Raw genomic sequence first — 19141 nt, 5'->3', positions numbered from 1 at the left:
TCTGACCTTTAAATCCTCAAACCATTAAAAGTTCAAAATCATTTAAATGGAGGTCAAGACAATGACGTTTATATCTATGTGGCCTAAATACTGTAACAGAACATGTTGTTCAGTTCACAGACATAATGGTGTGCAAACATGCAGCACAGTACAGAATGCACAAATGGACACAAAGTGAGACAAACACACATCCTGCTCTACCTGCTGCCTTATAAAAGTGCAATAGAAGTGGCTCTAAGGATGATGTATTGCACAGTTACATAAGTGCTTAAATCCATTATGGTCAGGACAGTGCTGATGTGTATGTCTGAGTGTGGTGGGAAAAAAAGACAGACGGACGGAGAAGCCTTGTTTGACAGCATGTGTGTTTGATGAGAGGAGAGAAGAGCCTGGTGATGAGTTCAATGGATGTGAGTTTCTCCTTTTGCCTTTTCCCTGGACCGCAGTGCCAGCACCTTACAACATGGCATTTCCTCTACTGGATTGTGTTACTGCTTAATTACACATCAATAAAGCTACTCAGGTGAGGTGGAACGAGACTAATGTTCTAGGAACAGAGTGCAATAAAGTCCTTACAAATAATCTAGTGACGCTAAGAATGTGATCTACAGTAATGATACTGTGAGAATCTGATATCTCTACCATAATATTCTGGTTTTGCCTTGTTTTTTATAGGCTTTACGGTTGTAAACTTTAGTCAGCACATAAAAAGTAATGTTACGTCTTAATCTTAAAAAAACAACACGCAATAAAGTTAAAATGACAAGGTTTGGAGTAAAACTGTCACACGATATCCTCAGTGAGCATGTAGGTCACACAATCAGTTGAAGAGAACTGACATAAACACACACACACTTTACAAGTGCGGACACTTTTATGACCGACGGTGAACCATGAAACGTGTTTCCATGGTAAAAAAAAAAAACAAAACATGACGGTTAACAGTAAGCAGAGCAGAAGTGATATTATTTCTGACCATTTCCTCTTTCAGTGTTAAGACTTAAGCTCCTCTACATCTGCCTCCTTCCTCATCCTCCACATTCTTCCCTCCTCATTCAGCTCATGTGTCTTCTCTCTGACCTCACATCGAGATAGCATCCTTTCTTTCAGTCATCAAAGTTTCATTTTGCTGCCATTATGGGGAGAATACAGCAGCAGCTTTGCAGTGTTTGTCTGTTTTCTGTATTTTTATGTAAAAACCTGTCATTGTCACCTTTGCGTTTCCTTCAAGACTGACATTTTAGATACTTTGAAAGTCGTTTCAAACACCTGAGAAAAAATGTCCACTGGACCTTAAGAAAGGTTTATTAATCAATTAAGCTAAAACACAGCCAATTGTTCATTATGCGTTTCATAACTTCATATTTTCTCTCTCCATATTTTCTCTCCAAATTTCTCCTCCAAATCACATGTCCTCGCTCTGGCTAATGCTCCTCACTCTCTCCTCTCTCTCCATGTTGTGGTTAAAATCGCTATGTTCTGCATTCCCAGGATTCCTTGTTGCAACTGTCCTTACATACCTCCATGCCCGCTGTGGCAGCAAAACCACCATTACCCCATTTTCCTCCTTCCTGACTTTCTTCCTCTCTCAACACTTTTCCTGCTCTTACAGTCTTTCTCTGCTCCTGGCCTGTCCACCCTCCTCATGCAGGCTGAAGTCACAGAAAGCATCCTGTCTAACACCTGTCCAACATTTCTCTCACAGTCTGCACTTACATATAACATTATATATTTAAAAGGGAAAAGCGTATGTTACTTTGCAACTTAGCCACTGAGCACAGAGGAAACCTGATGTTTGCCTTGGATCCTAAACATCCAAGGCAAACCATCAAGTTTTGATTTTAATCTCTTAGAATTTAATAACAAGCAATCCCTTCTTTAGTCATCATGTTGCATTGTTGGTCAACAGCCATGAAGCAAGTCATAAAATCACAGAGGACAAAGGAACACATTTCTCCAGTAGCCTCAACAGCTTACACTCATTCTGAAACAAAAACTACAATACCTCCTGTTGTTTTGTTGTTAAAATTTTAATTATAATTTGCCTTGGAAACGTTTTTGAAATGTAGAAGAAGAAGAAGAAGAAGAAGAAGACTTCAGGTTGCAAATGCCTTGTATGTTGGAAAACCTACTTGGCAATGAACCAGATTCTGATTGAAAGATCATGCACGTACTAAACAAGCTCATTACAAAATGACAAACTTCTCATCCCATTTACTATCTTTCCTGCACACATCTCACAGACGATACATTCACACTTTCAACCAAACGCTTGGATTACTCCTTTGCTCTGCTTCTTTAGTCTGTGTCATTCACATTCTTACATCCCTTCATTTAACCTTCAAGCTTCAGATCAGCTACGCTACAAGCGATGACATCTACCCTCCTTTCTTTGGTTCATCCCTTTATCTCATGGGTGAACTGATGGAGGAAGCCCACTGATATTCACAGTGCATTCGGGACATACATCTTACCTTCATGCCAGCAGCAGCTGCAGGTCCACCGGGGTCCACTGCCTGGATGTGACAGGGTTTGCTGCCTCGGACCACAAAGCCCCAGCCCACAGCATCGCCTACGATCTGAGGAACAAAAAGAATACTTGAAATGATAGTTGATATGAGATACTACTGTTTTTAATGCACATAGTACCATGAGCAAAAGAAATGTACCTGGTTGTGGCTAGTAACCTGTATCTAGTGGACCCTTGTTCTTATTTTAATCACATACTGTTCCCAAAAAGTCAAGAGTGAGCATCCATGTTGTGCAATCATGTCCATATCTGACTGTATGCATGCAATATTCATGTCTGCTGTCGGCTTTAAATGATGTATTTTCTGAGGTGTGGTGCTCTTCTGGCCCCATATGACAAACACACTCATGGCAGAAAAAGAGCAGCGTGTAATAGGTGAGCATTAGTCTGTGAATGTGTGTGTCTGAGCATTATGCATATACACATGACTTGTGTGTCCTTCCTGTGTGATTGTGAGTGTGTGTGGATCCATGCTGAAGCAGTCTTTCTTGTGTGTGTGTGTGTGTGTGTGTGTGTGTGTGTGTGTGTGTCCTACAGTGAATGTCTTCTTTATAAAAGGTCCTCCTGGTGTCTGCAGCTCCTCTGGACTCACTTGCCTCTTTAGAACTAAAAAAAGAAGACACGCTCAACACAAAATGCTATTTACCATCATGACAATCAGACATGACCATATATATAGGCAAACATACACATGGTTACAGCAGGCACATCTCCAAAAAGGCACAAAAGACACACTACTGTTGGTTAAAACGTGTGTATGTGTGTGTAGAGGCTGCACATGCTAACAGGGCTTGGAGGCTTGCTGCTTCCTGACACAGTAGAGCTGCTCTTCCCCTCCTCCAACTTCCCCTCACCATTACCCCCTTCAACATGTCCACAGGAGAGGAATGTAATCTAGACTATCTGCTCTAGCAATTTATGTTTTCACACAATTTCACTGTGTGTGCATGAATCTACACATCTTTCTATGTCAATTACTAATGTTTAATTCACAGCTCAAATTCTTTAGCTATTCTTTTAATAATCTTTTTAAGTGAGGATATTTATTAACAAAGTCATTAGTGATTAACTTTCTGAGGTTTGGTGAGTGAGATGTCACTGCTCATTATGGTTTACAGGTAAAAGTGTGATGAATTAATGAATGACAGTAAACTGTAGGAGCTAAAGTACAGTTTTTAGGGAGACTGAGAGCATGCCTACAGCATGTCCATGTATGGCTTAATGTAGGAGTGGAAAACAGACTTGTGCACGAGCCAGTTAGTTAGTGATTGAGGAATGATGTGGATTAAGGATAATGTGTGCAAATAACTGTTGAATGTAAAATAAACCTTGTGTGCAAAAAGTGCTTCTTCCACACAACCCTGAAGACACATCCCTTATAAAGCCTGTTGTGTGTGTGTGTGTCTGTGGGTGCACGACAAATCACTTGTGGACTGAGTAGTACTTCATTCTAATCTGATAAGAAAGAAGAAGCGATATGAGAGAGACCTTTTATTCTCTTAACCTGGACATTTTCAGAATCTTTATACGGAAATCCTGATCTGATGAGAGATACAACCTCATACCAATACCTCATCCGTCACACCAGACACAAATCTCCTCATTTACTTGGAAACTACACTACCATAGCAAAGTGCCATGTGCTGTGAGTGTTTGATATTTTTGGTCCCTTCCTGTCATGGGATAAACACAATTACTAAGGTTAATGTAAGGCAGAGGGGAAATACCCCCAGAGAGAGAGAGAGAGAGAGAGAGAGAGAGAGAGAGAGAGAGAGAGAGAGAGAGAGAGAGAGGAGAGAGAGAGAGAGAGAGAGAGTGTGTGTGTGTGTGTGTGTGTGTGTGTGTCTTCCTCTTCCTGTTCATTGTGTATGGTGTGTGTGAGTGCCCATGTTGAGGGGGGCTCTGCTGGTACAAAGAGACTCCTGTCAAGGACTCTGCTTAGATTAGACACATCAAAGGAAATCTGTCACGGTAGTGACGACATAAAAAACAGAAATAAATACACACACACACACTTCTTCATTTAAATCTCCAATCACATCTCCTCATTATATGAATGAATGATTATCACTTCCTGTGTGCACCACATATCTGTCTACCTCTGTAGTTGGCATGAGGTCATTTAGCCTCTCCTCAACATTTCTTTCACTAAAGTTCACTAAATAAAATAAAGTGAAGCCAATTTACAGTTTGTGATCAGTGTATGGCAGGAGGCCAGTTGAGTCATTTTTTGTATGACATGTTGTGAGTCTTCTATACTTATGAGAAACTACTGTTAAGGTTGAAATCTTTAATAAATGTTACCTGTAATCTTCAAAAATGTATAATACAAAGCCAAAATAGGAATTAGTGTCTTACAAGAACTTATTCAATGAATAATCAATACATCACCATCACTAGGTTTCTCCCAGGAGCCAGTAATCTGTCAGTATGTACAAATAACATCACCACTTCACCTCCATTTCTATACCCATTTATCCAGGTTCAGAGTAAGGAGGTGGCTGGAGCTGATGTGCATGCACTGGGTAAAGGGCAGGAACACAACTTGGAAAAGTTGTCATTTTTATAAAACATGAATAATTAAAAACTTTTTTTATACAACCTGACACATAAAGGGCACCTGAAAGCAAAATGAAATAACTTCTCACACCTCCAGAGCTTCTGGGCTCTTCACAAACTAGACTCTATGTACAATTATGTGCGTGTCCATGTCATTGTACCAGATTTGGGGTTGCAGAGGACAGGCGGGCTGCTGCTGAGCGTCGGACTGCTGCTGTAATAACCGCTGCTGCCACAGCTGCTGCTCATGCTGCTCCGACGAACTCCGACCGCCACCTTTATCTCTTTAGTTGGACTCACTGAGAAAGAGAGAGACAGAGAGAGAGAGATGTTGAACTAAAACATAAACAGCAGAGAGAACTATAAGAAAAAAGCACAGAGAGTTCATTCTGATCAAAATGCCTTGTGCAATCCTTTCAGTTAGAAAAAACTCACTTTTTTAAAGAGCTGGTTAAACTTTTCTTAATTGCTCAGAAATTCAAAATTTGTCATGGTAACCCTCTTTCCCAGTCACTTCTACTTACCCACTTCATTAGGTCAAAGATGTTCCCCTGGGACCTCTCTCTTTCCCTTTCTGTCTCTCTGTACCATTGTTTGCTAATTACAGGCACTTCATGACATTTTTGTGAGTGGTGTATATTTCCCATGGGAACCACTTTTAAACATGTGATGTTTACAAGTCATTAAAGAGAACAAAACATGTCTCCTGCAGTAGCGTATCAAGTATTATATATAAGTTTGTGGAAGTTTGCAGAAGGTGGAGAAGTAGATTCTGCATTGTGAATTTTAGAGCTAATCACAGTGGAGGCAGCCCCTGTCCAACCATTTTACAACGATGTAAATACGTTTGTGGACTTTGTCATATTCAAAAGAGAAAAGCAGGGGAATATTCACTGCGTCAGACCGCCACACTGACACATTTCTGCGGTGTAGACATATGACCTAAGCTGAATAAACCAAAATAAAATCACCCAGTTGAGCTTAAGATGCAAAACTCAACAACTTTACTACTTATTTTTCCAGAGGCCAAGTCAACTGGACCATATGATCAGCCAACAAAACCCAGAACTTTTCAACAAGTTCTCTGCCTAGCAACACAAACAGCAGATACCACCAAGGACACCAGTTATCGTGACTGTGCGTACGTGAGTCCAAAGACGATAAGGAAAAATAAGGGCTAAACATGTCACTGTGGTTTTGCCTCGAACCAACCAGAGTCTAAAAACCAAGGGAAGTATTTAAATTATATAATGAGAACAAACGAAAACTGCTTGAACGAACACATGAACATACAGTATCCCCACATTGAAAGTCTTCTCTGAAATGCCAAAAAGAAGTGAAAAAAATACCCATCACAACTTCCTAGAGCCCAAGGTAACATCTACAAATGTAGTTTTGTCTGATCAACAGTTTAAAACCCAAATATATTTAATCTACAACAATATATGACAAAAAGAAAGCAGCAAATCCCCTCATGTGAGGAGCTGGAGCCAGAGACTGTTTGGTGTTTTTGTTTGAAACAATTAATCAGCTATCAAAATAGGTGCAAATAATTTTCCTGTTGATAAACTAATCCAGTACATGTTTCAGCTCTGACGTTTTCTGTCAGGTGTCAGTAGAAGGACAGATGACCTCGGCTTCTCTGAGAACAGAATACATACCGACTCTTCCATGGTTTGGTATAATACAGTATGATATGGTATTGTATGCAATGACTGTACATGCAGTTAGTGTGTGTGTGTGTGTGTGTGTGTGTGTGGTACAGTATCTACCTGAGAGGAAGCTGGTGTTGCCTCCATCTGAGTTCTGCTTGCGGAGACAGAAGGGGCTGTCGTGGCTCTCAGGGATGCTTCGGCCGCGCTCGTGAAGAAGTTCGATCAGTCGCCGTCGTCGCCGGAAGTTCATCCTGAACTGGTAGAGGAGGGGCCCGTCAACAAAATGATGCTTGTTGGCAACTAGTAATGAAAAAGATGGACATAGGGAGAGTAAATAAGTTTTGTTAAGTCAGAGAAAAGAAAAGGTAGAAATGTCACCGTATGGAGTCATGGATGTTCACTGATGTCAGATCAAAAAACAAAATCTTGGCTGCAGGCCTGAATGAGCTAAAGACGGTCTGCTCTCGGTATCTCCCCTCTCAGTAAGTATGCAAAAGGTACAGAGATGAAAAGCACAAGAAAATGCATCACCGTTTCCATCACTAAAACATCAGCAGACAACAGTCTTCCTGTGTTGAAATGTATTTGTTTTGAGTCAGTCACTTGCACCTAAGTCAAATTATTTTAATTACTACAGTAAGTGAATGTGTACCCCCCCCCACCCCCCCCACCAGCCCCCCAACAGGCCAGATGAACTCAAATGAGCAGCAATAAAAAAACTTTCCACTGAGCTGAGATCACCTGTGCTGAGCAAACATAAACTGATAGAGCACTGACCTCAGCCATCTCAGCTGAACAGATAAGACCAGCTGAACTGAAGAGTTGCCCGAGCACAATTTTATTTAAATCAATAAGCTTGTGAAGGTTTGAACAAATATATAAGTTTTTTAAAACTGTGAAAGTATTCCCTGAATTCAGAGAAAGGAAAATACAGTACAGACTGGAAACCTGAATGATTAAAATGTTCCCAGACACAGGGTGAGATATACAGCCTAAATCTGCTAAATCCGTCATCAATGAAACAGTTTCTTATAGGCTTGTTTTTTTATCTGTTGTACCTTTTTAGTTTTTTGTTAACCTCTTTTTTCTTGCCTCTTGCAGCATTAAGTCTGTTATTTTCCCATTTTTATCTACTTTGCTGATGGTTTCATGGGTTAGATTAAAAATAACTTTGCAATTCTCATCACAATTTACACACAAAACACAAGCAAGCCAATCAACTAAAAAGCCACATACACCAGACATCTGTTTAGAAACCACATTCCCTGTCTCATTATGAGGTTTAAGGGGTTAGACTACATTTCCTTTAAACTGTATTCAAACTGGATAATTTTCATGAGAGGCTTTGCTCTAAATGAATAATTAAACCCATTCATGCAGTGGAACTAATCAAATTTATATCAACACACTTCCCCCCCAAAATAAAACAGCCCGTCCTGTGTGGTGCTCTTTATTGTCTCTCGACCTCAGTTTGGCCTCTACAGCACCAATCCAACCTCCTTCACTAGTATTTGCAGACCTGAACACCAACCATGGCCATGACATGTTAATTCTGAAGCTTCAATTAAGTTATTTAAAAAAAAAACACCATTACTTCCTACCGCTCATCATTTCTGGAAAAGTGTTGTTATGTTGCACTAGTAAGCATGAATTAAGATATAAAGCTAGACTATGCAACTTTTTAAAGACATTTTGAACACATTCCTTTTACAGATAAACGGTTAAATATAACATTAACATAATGTTAGCAACTGTTAGCGACCTTTAGGTAGATGTTGTCCTGTAACAGATACTTATTTATTTATGTACTTTTCTTTCTATGTGCTAATACATGTGCTAGTAACAGACCTGTAAAAGAAAAAACAAATCCACCATACAGGTCCTACCAGACCAAGAAAACTCCTGAGTGAGCAAGCAACGGTGCGTTTTATAGCTTATGACTTTAAATTTCCATTTTTGAGAAGAGATGTTCATTTCTTTTTTCAAATGTTGCAAAGTCTCACTTTAAACATATTAGAAATATACATTCTTTCCCAATTAAAATCACGTATTGTGTTGGTAATCTTTTAAAGTATTCTTCCACTATGGTAGAAATGAATCAACTGGGGCTTTAGTCTAACTACTGGACCATTTATTTGACTGTCATTTCACAAGATAGGAAAAAAGTTATAAAAACACACCATGGTAAATGTCAGTGGCCAGTCTGCAGCTGGCCAATAATTATGCCAAAATGTTTATTTATCGTTCATGATGTTAATTTAGTCCATGGTCACTTAGTTACCATTTAACTTATCAGCCAACAGCAAAATAAGACACACACTGGCCTTTTGGTCAGTTCATGTATGGGTACATGGCTACTGTCAGCCTCACAAAGTCCTTTCACTAAGGTTGAAAAGGCATGTTTTATCATCCCCACACTAATAAACTGACTAAACAACTGTACAACTGAAATGCTATTTCTTTTGTTCATTTGATTTAGGAAGATCTTGCAGCACAAGCAGTCTCAGTTTAAGATTTATAAAGCCTTACTCAGCCTGCTGTTGGCCCATTGCCTTTGGCAGAGCGATACAGCAACCTACTGCGGCCGCTTAAGAGATTTATATTCTTAATTTGCTTATACATATTATCTGCAGTGTTCGGGCTGTTTTACGGCTGTCTCTTTGTGTGGGATTCAGATGCATGGTGCAGAAAAACAACTGCCATGCTGTCCCACGGTAAACACTCTAACCAAGCACAATGTGGATCCATCCAGACCTGCCCCCTATACATTACATGTATGAATGTGTGACCGCTGCTCAGCAGAGCAGAGAGCAGGAATGTAGACAAGCTAGTTATCTCATTCTCTGCTCTCTTTACAATGTGCTGAAGGCCTGTAAACGCTTCGTATAAAACAAAATTATTTTTTCATCATCTTCCCTGATGTCGTAAAAGAGTGAATCTCAATATATACAGTGAAAGGTCCATATGTCATCTGTATAACACTGGTGCAGTCATTTCGAGAGGGAGGACGACACTATGAAGCCTCTGTGGGGGCCAGCAGGAAGCAGATCGGGCTCTGCATTACATTAACTAAGTGAAGTGACAACACACAGGGCTGCAGTGTGTGTGTGAGTGTGTGTCTGTTGAAGAACACAACATTCCTAGTACCCTGGAGATGCTCAGCTCTATTACAGCTCTTGAGAGAGGAAGTGAGAGAGAGCAGATGGGCCTACTGTGTGACAAGGGATGATCAGGTAGAGGAGGACAAGCAGGAGCAAAAAAAAAAAAAAAAAAAAGAAATGTATTAAAAACAACTTACTTTTACTATTACTTTCTCTCTGCTCTTCATCACATGATAAACTGTCTCTTTATGTTTTCTTATTCTCTTTCTTCTGAGGGGAATCATTTGCTCTCTGTTTGAAACTATTTCAATGAAAGTTTCTGGCAACCATCAAGAGCAGCAGTGGTAATTTTATGATGTATTGTTCCTTTGTGGCCATATAAAGTATGTAATCCACACCAGAATGATTCAGCATGCCAGCCCCCAGCTGTGTTACACTGTACATTTTCAATGCCCCAACTTATTTTTGAATGAAAAAAAAAAAAACAACCTCCAGCACTAAGGCCATGTGACTTAAGTAATACACAGTCCTATTCAATCAGACACGGATGTGAACCACAGTCATCAGCATCAAATTAAATTTAATGTCATGTGGTGACCCAACAGAAGCTCATTCAGGATCCCGGTCCATTGTTAAACTAAATGTGAAATGTAAAAACTGTCATGATCACATAACTCCGGAGAATATCGACAAACGCACACATCAACAGTGTTGAAGCTTTAACAAACAGCTTAGAAATCACAGCAGCAACAACTGTCTGCCCTGTCCCGCAGAGAACCAGAGCAGTCAAACAGCTGCTGCTCATTATGCCTTCAACTGGACTGGTTTAACAAGGGGCTGCAGACACAGACTCACACCTGAGACATTAACATGTGTGATTACACTGCACAAGAAGCAGAAGCTCTAATGCTCTTAAAATAAACGAGAGGCGCACTTTGCTTTTCAGTTCCTCTCAAACTTCCCATTAAACTATGAGGGAAATGTGCAGTAAATGCAGAAAATAAAATGTGATACCTGACTACCTGTTTTCTGATTTCTGGCACAGATTTGCTTTCAGGATTTACTTTGTGGAAAAATTTAAAAAAGAGTAACAAATCAATGAAATTTCGGTTGTTCCTCCTTTTTAATCAAGTTGCTGTTGTAGGTTTTCTCCTCCTGTCCACATCTCAAAGTGTCTTTGAGTGTAAAAAGTATTTTTACATTGTGCATTGTAATATCAAAACATGAGATCAGCTTGTGAAAATAAATAAATATAATTAAATACAATATTTAACAGATTACAGTTCCTTACCAGCCACAGTACAATATCAAAATATTTAAATACTGCTCACAGGTTGGGCATTGCATTCATGCTAATCCAGTGATAAATAATATATAATAACATTGACAGAATGTATACCTTTACCTTTAATATTGATCCTGCACTTTTACATAAGTTAACATTCTGAATATAGGACTTTTACTTGTAATGGAGTATTTTCACAAAGAGGCTACTTGACGTCTGACTTCATTTTCCACCTGTGCTAAGACTATAAGCTGAGCCACTCATGTAAAACAAGAGTCCATGTATCACATATTCACAGATAACAGGATAGCCCTCGTTCCCAGCCCTAAGGCCAGTAGAACTTGTTGACCTTTTGGAGCCTGTGACATTCAGGTCACATTTTCCTCATGTTTCTTCCTCTGTGACACTCTACTCATTTGCAAATGTAGTTCTGACACAAGTCAGAGACACAGGAAATCAAGACTGGTGGAAAAATACAATCCCAGCCAGTGTGAGATATAATGTGGGTTAGTTCATGAGCTGTAATGAGTTGCAGGAGAGGGTGCTGTGCTTTTTCCAGGTTCCCATTGGAGACTATGTTAACCCATTTTTTAGGTGTGAGGACTAGAGGTATTATTAAACAGAAACGTGTAACTGGAATCCAGGTTACGTCTATCTACTCATATCTATGACAAATGGTCAGCTGGGTCCCCTCCTTATTGAAAACTTCTGCACTGAACACTACCTGACTTTGACAAGGGCTTTTTTAATCAGTCACGAGGGTGTGTTTCAGTAAGCAGATAGGACTGTAATCATACCATAAGTCAACAACATTTATCAGATTGCATGACCTAAAAGAGCAAAGCTGAGGCTCTATAAGCAGCTAGGTCCACAGTTTACAGAGGATCGTCAGAATCAGTTGAGTTGAGCTCTGTGACAGGATCCTATAGATGGGACTACTTACAGGGACTATTAGCTTTACTGTCACTAAGGGTCATTGACAGATCATCAATCTGTCAATATCATGACCTCCAGTCAGATTTTATGGCCCTGAAGCTGGTTTAAGCAGACACAGCGAAAGGTATTAACAATTTGAAATATTTGAGTGTACATACAAAGTCAGTGATTCTGGTGTTGCTTGATACCGTGGGCAGTTAAAATGTTAAGACACAGTAAAGAAAAATTTCAGTGGCCAGGCTGCAGACAGTATGAACAGCTGCCCCATCTTCCCTCACCGTGCTGAATGATGCCATGTTCAAGAAGCCTCCGTCCCAGCTGCTCCGCCTCATCCCTGGTTGCCATCTCCCCCTCCTGTAGCAACCAGTCAATGAACTCGGAGGCCACCAGCGTCCGCTCAAATGTCCCACCCTCCTCCTCCCTAGTCTGTAAGAGGTTGTTCTCTGTGTTCATCAGCCTGTGGAGAGAAAGGGGAACTTCTGTCACTTTAATTGTACATGTCTTTACAACACTGCATTAAAAAAAGCAATCTAATCCAAACACAAAGCTTAAAAGTCAGTGGCCCACTCCAACGATTCTGGGGGAAAGTTAGAGATTATTTTATAGCAACTACAGATAAATTCAGCAATCGAAATCAATTTAGCCTTTGATTTTGGATAAATTTAGCATAGTTAGTGGAGTATTGTTTTCTTGTTCATCAAGAAAGTAATGCGAATGTTCAAGAGCATGATTTTGCAGCTCTGGCTAATGTCTCCATTGTAAGTGCTGGTATGGCTCAAGTACTGTAGTGGTGTTATACTTGCCTGACGGAAAAAAAAATTGAGCTCACGGAAATACTAACTAATAACTATACAGTAACATAACGTCATAGTACCGTTAATTTGCCCAGTGTTGTTCTCTGTATTTTATACAATGGTGTTATTTCGGAATGTAAACTTTCTTTAGTGGGAATTTCCAACAGGGAATGTCTGCAAAACCAGCAGCTCTCCACTCTGTAATGTGCACAGTCAAAATACACAAATACTGCACTGTTCCTCTGTCTGGATTAACATTTCAGCCACATAAGTGGAAGCACTGAGAGTGAAACTAAATTAATGGTATACCTAGAACCTAATGCACCAAAACTACAGCTCAGACCGGCATGATGACAAGGTAATTACAATGAGAGAAACCCTCTGGATCTGCTTCACTGGCAATAAATGGAGGTTTGACTTTGTGGATTCAGCTCAGTTAGATGTAAAAATTCAAACAACGATCTCTCTCACAGTAGTGAATACGATTCCACATTGCGTCTGGTAACTAGCAAGAAAAAAATATCTCACATGTGCTTGTGTTTCATCGTTTTATTCATTGATCTGTGTGATTCTGAATAGCCAATATCAAAGGATTACATTAAATAAGTGGTGTGATCTCTTCTGGATGGCACCAGATGACACACACACACACACACACACACACACACACACACACACACACACACACACACACTCTCAAACAAACAAAAACAGACAAGTACACACATGCACAGAACAAAATTGCTGACTCTCTCCCTGTGCTAAAAACACATTCACACCCGGCACTCACACCCAAACACTGTCACCTGAACTTTCAAACAATACAAACACAGCCCTGCAGTGCTCATAAGAAACACTATGCATTCTGTGGCACAACCGCACATGTCCAAACACGTGCTAGAAACACGGCTTTCCACATCTTTGTTGGCAGGGTTTTTTGGTTTTTTTTGTTGGCACAAATTATATTCCCACATTTTGTTTTAATGGCTATCAATCATTCACTAAACACACCTAACAGTGTAACAAAGCTAGACACATACAATTTTCAGATGTTTTGGCAGCTTGTAAATTTGTGGGACAGCATAGAAAATTTAATGAACTGAAATTATGAGAAACTAAAAGTTAGCAGACAAAGACACTGAATATTTGCACCAACAGACAACATCCCACAGCCGTGGGATTTAGACTCCTGCCTCAGAAACAACCATCAACCTAATTACACCAGTCCAAACAAGACAGAACAAGGAGTACTGTCTGCCTGTCTGTGAGAAAACAGATCATCTTTAAAAGTTTATTCATTTGAATCCCAGATGTCTGTAACAGATCAGTCAAGTCAGTCGAGATAAATACGATTCTCCAGTGAAAAGGCTGATGGGTAACAGATCGCAGTCATAGTTGGGAACTTGCTGTTTGGGAAATACACGAGAGTTAAATGAGAAGTGAGAAAGGACTCTCGTGACTGTATGCTAAATACAAAGCTACAGGCAGGAGATGATTAGCCAATTTTAGCATGAAGACATGAAGCAGGGGGAAGCAGCTAGGCCGGCTCTGTCCAGAGGTAACAAAATTTACCAATCACATCTGCAGGGACCACTGACATCTTTGAGTGTCCCCTGGTTGCCTGGCAAGTGGTCCTGGCCAAGAAATAATCTGAAATAATCTGAATAATCTAATGAAACAAAATGGCAAATTGTAATCGTTACACTTGGTTTTTGTTCAGGTCAAACAAATAAGATATAATGTGTTCATTTGTGAGTTTAGGAGGTGCAAATTTGGTTACCTTTGTTACCTTTGGGCAGAGCTAGGCGACCTGTTTCACCTTCTCCAGCCTAAATGCTGAACTAAGATAACTGGCTGCTGATTCTATCTTCATGTTTACTGTACAGACATCAATCTTCTTGTCTAACTCTCAGCAAGAAGGAGCAAAGGAGAAAGTCACGTGATGTAGTATAAGAAGAAGTAAAATCAGAACACACACAGGAGATGACTGTTTATTTCCTGTTTCAAATAGTTTGAAACCAATAGTCAACATTGTTTCTATAATCCATAATCAGATAAAGATAACCAGTCCTGTGTACATAGGTAATTCAAACTGTGTATATCATTAACTGATTGTGGCTGTGTATGGAGCTGGGGAGGTTGTTCTGGCATGGACAAGCCATTACTCTGTCTATTGGGAGAACATTTAACATCTTATGGGAAGCAGGACATTAGTGGCCAAACCATTAGTGCCCAGGAAGAACAGCTTCTGCTTTGATTAAGCTAAAAAAGGATCCTAATATGTGAAATTAAACTAAATGAAACCTAAATCAGGTGCAGCCTCTAAAAAGCCTCCTCTGTGCAAAAAGCCTTGGCTTCTTTTGAGTCCTTTCTGCCAGAACTGTCCTCTCACTGCGGATCATTTAATCTATGACTGATGATCCAGAGGAAGCTGCAGGCCCACATATCAAGAGAAGAATTAAACTTGATCCCAATGTGACACTGTATTCTTCAAACTTCAGCCCCGAGTTGAGTAAAACATAGACCACCAGATTAAACGTAAAGTATTTATGAAAAATGGTCTGAGGTGCACACCCAGGACTGGGCGTGTTCCTCAGTCACATAAAGTCAACAAACTGCTGAACACTAGTCTTGTTCAGATGTCAAATTATGATGGATTAGGAAATTTAGTAGGACAACTGCTATGACCCACATTGGCAGCCGACGACATAATACAAATGTTGAAAGAACTGAGCATAATGTTCCGTAAGACCTGCTGCGTACATAATGCCATCTAATCCATTTAAACATGTTAAATCAACAGATCATGTTATGTTAGTTCAAAGGGATTGACTGTATTCAAAGTTAAACGCAGTGCTTTGAATAATAGCCTCTTGAGTATTACATGAGTAGTACAGTGGGTAGTGCATGTTGGGAGACTGTATACGTAAATGGATCACGCTAACCTCAAGTGGGACACAGCGAGCTGCCATGACCTGGATATACATTCAGTGTAGTTGTTCAGTCAGCATAACTCAGCCTCAGCGCTGTCTGTCCACTGAGACAGACAGGTTTTTCCCTGCTCTCAGACGTGGTCTGGCATAAACGTGGCACTCTAACGACCCACCAACTTTTAAAAACAAAAACATCTGAAATTATACAGTTTTGATTTTTTTTTTTTTTTTAGGTTTTACCTTTAATCATTTAATATAGAACCTAAGTGATTTATAAGTATAGCTGAAGTGGAAGAAGTTGCAATCATTTTTCTCTAAATCACTTCAAGGACTGACCAAACAGTACATTACGAGCCAAAATTAAAATGTCAACAATGCAAAATATATTTTCATTTGTCCACCCAAAGTGCACCAGGAGTGTTATGTCTATAATATAAACTGTAGCTTAGTGTGGTTATATACTGTGTAATGATAAGATTTTTTTATCCTGTTTATGGTAATTTGCGTGTGGGTTTGGTCTAAGCAGTGGTTAAGATCTTTGCGGGGAAAATTTAAAAAAATGTATGAAAAACAATACTGTACCTAATTCAGAAGCCTTATTTAGAAAATTGAGACCAAATTGGTTGCTCTTTCCACATGACTGATGTCTCAGACTGTTTATATATGCAAACACATATATAAACAGCCCTTTTCAGCTGCTTTGTGGAAACCTCACAGCTAAATGACTCCTAGTGTATATATTTCTAGACAAACTACCCTGCATGCATGCACTGCAAACCCAACAAGTTCTGAACCTTTATTGACATGACCTTCACATATCGAACTGATTTCATTCATACAGTCCTTAATCTCAGTTACAGTCTCCAAAGCTTCCTAACAACAACCTCATGGAACAACCAATGAATGATAACATTACTGTACTTATCAGGGCTTTTAGCAGAGATTAGCATTATTGTACTTTCAGCTATTGCAGCCCAGTCAAAGGAGAAAATATTCAAATGCCTTTATAGTGAATCTACTTTTGTTAATTACCCTGTATGCTGAAGTACATACAGTAATAACCAAAGACATTCCACCCGTCACTAGTTACTCATGTGGAAATGTTAGGATCTGCTCTGGAGCATGGAGAGCAGCTGGTGTAATTATCCAACAATCATCAGTTGTTTCAGTTAGTCAAAATGAGCAGTGACACAAACATCTTCTTTAGTTTATATATGTGCTATGTTTGGAAATGAAATGTTGTTTATGGTTTATGTGTATGACAGAAAAAAAAACAAAATTGTAAATGTGTGTTGATGAATGACTGGAATACAGAAACATGGTCACCAGTAATGTGAAGTATAGAACATTGGCAGTGAATGAGCTAAAACAAGCAAAACAACCAGTATGGTGCTTTCAAGGACCGTGGTGAGAGACAGTTTGTTGTTTTATTCTGAGGTGTTTTCTAGCCTTGAAAAGATCCAGGGAATCGATAAGCAGCATCGTCTGTCTCTTTCACTCTCACAGGCACTGTAGTACACACTGATACACCAAACGTTGTTGCACAAACACGTTGTAACGATTTAAATTTAGTTTGGTTTGGTTTTCTCACATAAAAAGTGCCAAAAAAAAAAAAATCCAAAACTGGGGCTGTAAGCACATCTACTGAAAACTCAGGATCTGGCCTTAGGTCCCGCCCACCACCTCAGCTATGTTGACAAGAGGAACAGAAGCACATATCAATATGATTAGCAGAGGAAATATTGTAGACACTCAGCCACGTTTCCACCAAAATCAGCGACTAGAAGACGTGTCAGAATGTTGAGCATAGTTAACTGGTTATGTTGTTTGTTTGCTTGTAACTGGCAGCGCGTGACACAGTGTTAGGGGCTGTGTTAATGCAAACTCTCGCTCTCTGTACTGACAAGCTTTGGTGACTGGTGAACATGTTTAAGCCCAAGTTAGACCCCGACTAAGATGAGGAAAGAAAAAACATCATATCGACATGCTAACAAGGTTAAAAACTTCATCGGAGGGGGGTCTATAAGTAAACTAACACTGATTTGGAAAATATAATGTTTGGGAAAAGGTTTGATTCCTTATTAATCATACTCAATTTCAAAGGTCATCTAGGTAATTAAAGTTTGATATAAGCATGACAAAATCATGATTGCAATTCAACCACAATCTAGTGCACGTACACACACACAATGTCTTTTTTTGTACAAAACACAAACAGCTTTACTCCCCTTCCCTTTCACACATCCTGCAAACTCTTTGTCACACATACAAACTGTATTTCTCTGCCTATTTTAACACATACATAGTGACACACTCTTGTTAACAGAAACCTATTTTTCATGTCTTTTTCTTTGACACCCCACACACACAAACACAGACACAAATTCAGACACACACACACACACACTCAGCAGTTGCATAAGAGGAAGAAATAGTCCAAGGGGAGACATCTGTCGTCTCAGCTCTCAAAGCTATGTGTTTATGTAATCACCACACACACACACACACACACACACACACACACACACACACACACACACACACACATACACAAACACCCCCCAAGCTTGCTCTGGTGGTTGTTTGCTTGTGAACTAGAGTTGCTTCACAATTACTCTTATGGCACAAGTATTAGTCCAGGAACATAAAAAAAAACAACCATCTCCTAGTGCTTGAGAGTAAAGTGCAAATATCTCTCACCCAGGAAGGATTGCCATTTGTGCTGCTTGCTTTCATAATTGTACACCAACATATAATTTGTTTTTTGGTTAGAGGCTTGCAAAGTTTTAAACAAATTTGAACACTTCTAAAACAAATTTAAGTGACACCCCAATGCAAGTTTTCATCTGGAGTGGGAATTGGACTTAGTGTATGCATACTGCACAAACTCCATGACTACCCTACAGTCTCACATCTAGTTTTTCCATTGGGAAAAAAAAAAATGTCTCGCACATTGATCTATGATGCTGTCAACTGTCAAATCAACATACGCAAAGTCCAATAAACAAACTAGAAGATGACGTTTCAGACAGTTGTTGTGAAAACAGTTCCTAGGCAACATGATCAAGACTGTTTAAATTGGACTGTTTACATGTGTGTGTGTGTGTGTGTGTGTGTGTAGCACCAAAAAGAGAAATGGAGACACACAAAGGAAGACTTTGGTGTTTCTATAGAAACAATTAGGCTCATCACTATTGGAAAAACAGCATCATGGGCACAAGGCTGATGACAAACAAAAACATTCCCATTAGTGGTGTCCTCTGCCCTCCACCAAGCTGTGAGTCATCTCTTGTCAAAATGCTTCCAACATCCTCTGATTTCTCACTTCCTGCTGACTTTTTATTAAGG

At 39.6% G+C, this 19141-nt stretch overlaps 1 protein-coding gene across 2 annotated transcripts in view; it reads right to left on the bottom strand.

The window, feature by feature from the left end:
• Positions 1-19141, bottom strand: part of deptor (DEP domain containing MTOR-interacting protein) — a 30756-nt gene that overhangs the window by 4380 nt on the left and 7235 nt on the right. For both annotated transcript variants that reach the window (XM_071468771.1, XM_071468772.1), the window contains exons 5-9: positions 12345-12523; positions 6862-7044; positions 5251-5388; positions 3066-3136; positions 2475-2579 (exon numbers count right to left, since the gene is read on the bottom strand). In XM_071468771.1, coding sequence (XP_071324872.1) covers positions 2475-2579; positions 3066-3136; positions 5251-5388; positions 6862-7044; positions 12345-12523 — 676 coding nt within the window. The remainder of the gene's footprint in view (positions 1-2474; positions 2580-3065; positions 3137-5250; positions 5389-6861; positions 7045-12344; positions 12524-19141) is intronic.

Source organism: Trachinotus anak, unplaced genomic scaffold (assembly GCF_046630095.1).
Source record: "Trachinotus anak isolate AG129_WGS33_773 ecotype Australia unplaced genomic scaffold, CSIRO_AGI_Tana_v1 ptg000032l, whole genome shotgun sequence".
In the NCBI taxonomy this organism is placed as follows: Eukaryota; Metazoa; Chordata; class Actinopteri; order Carangiformes; family Carangidae; genus Trachinotus; species Trachinotus anak.
This window is presented reverse-complemented; position numbering and strand designations above follow the sequence as displayed.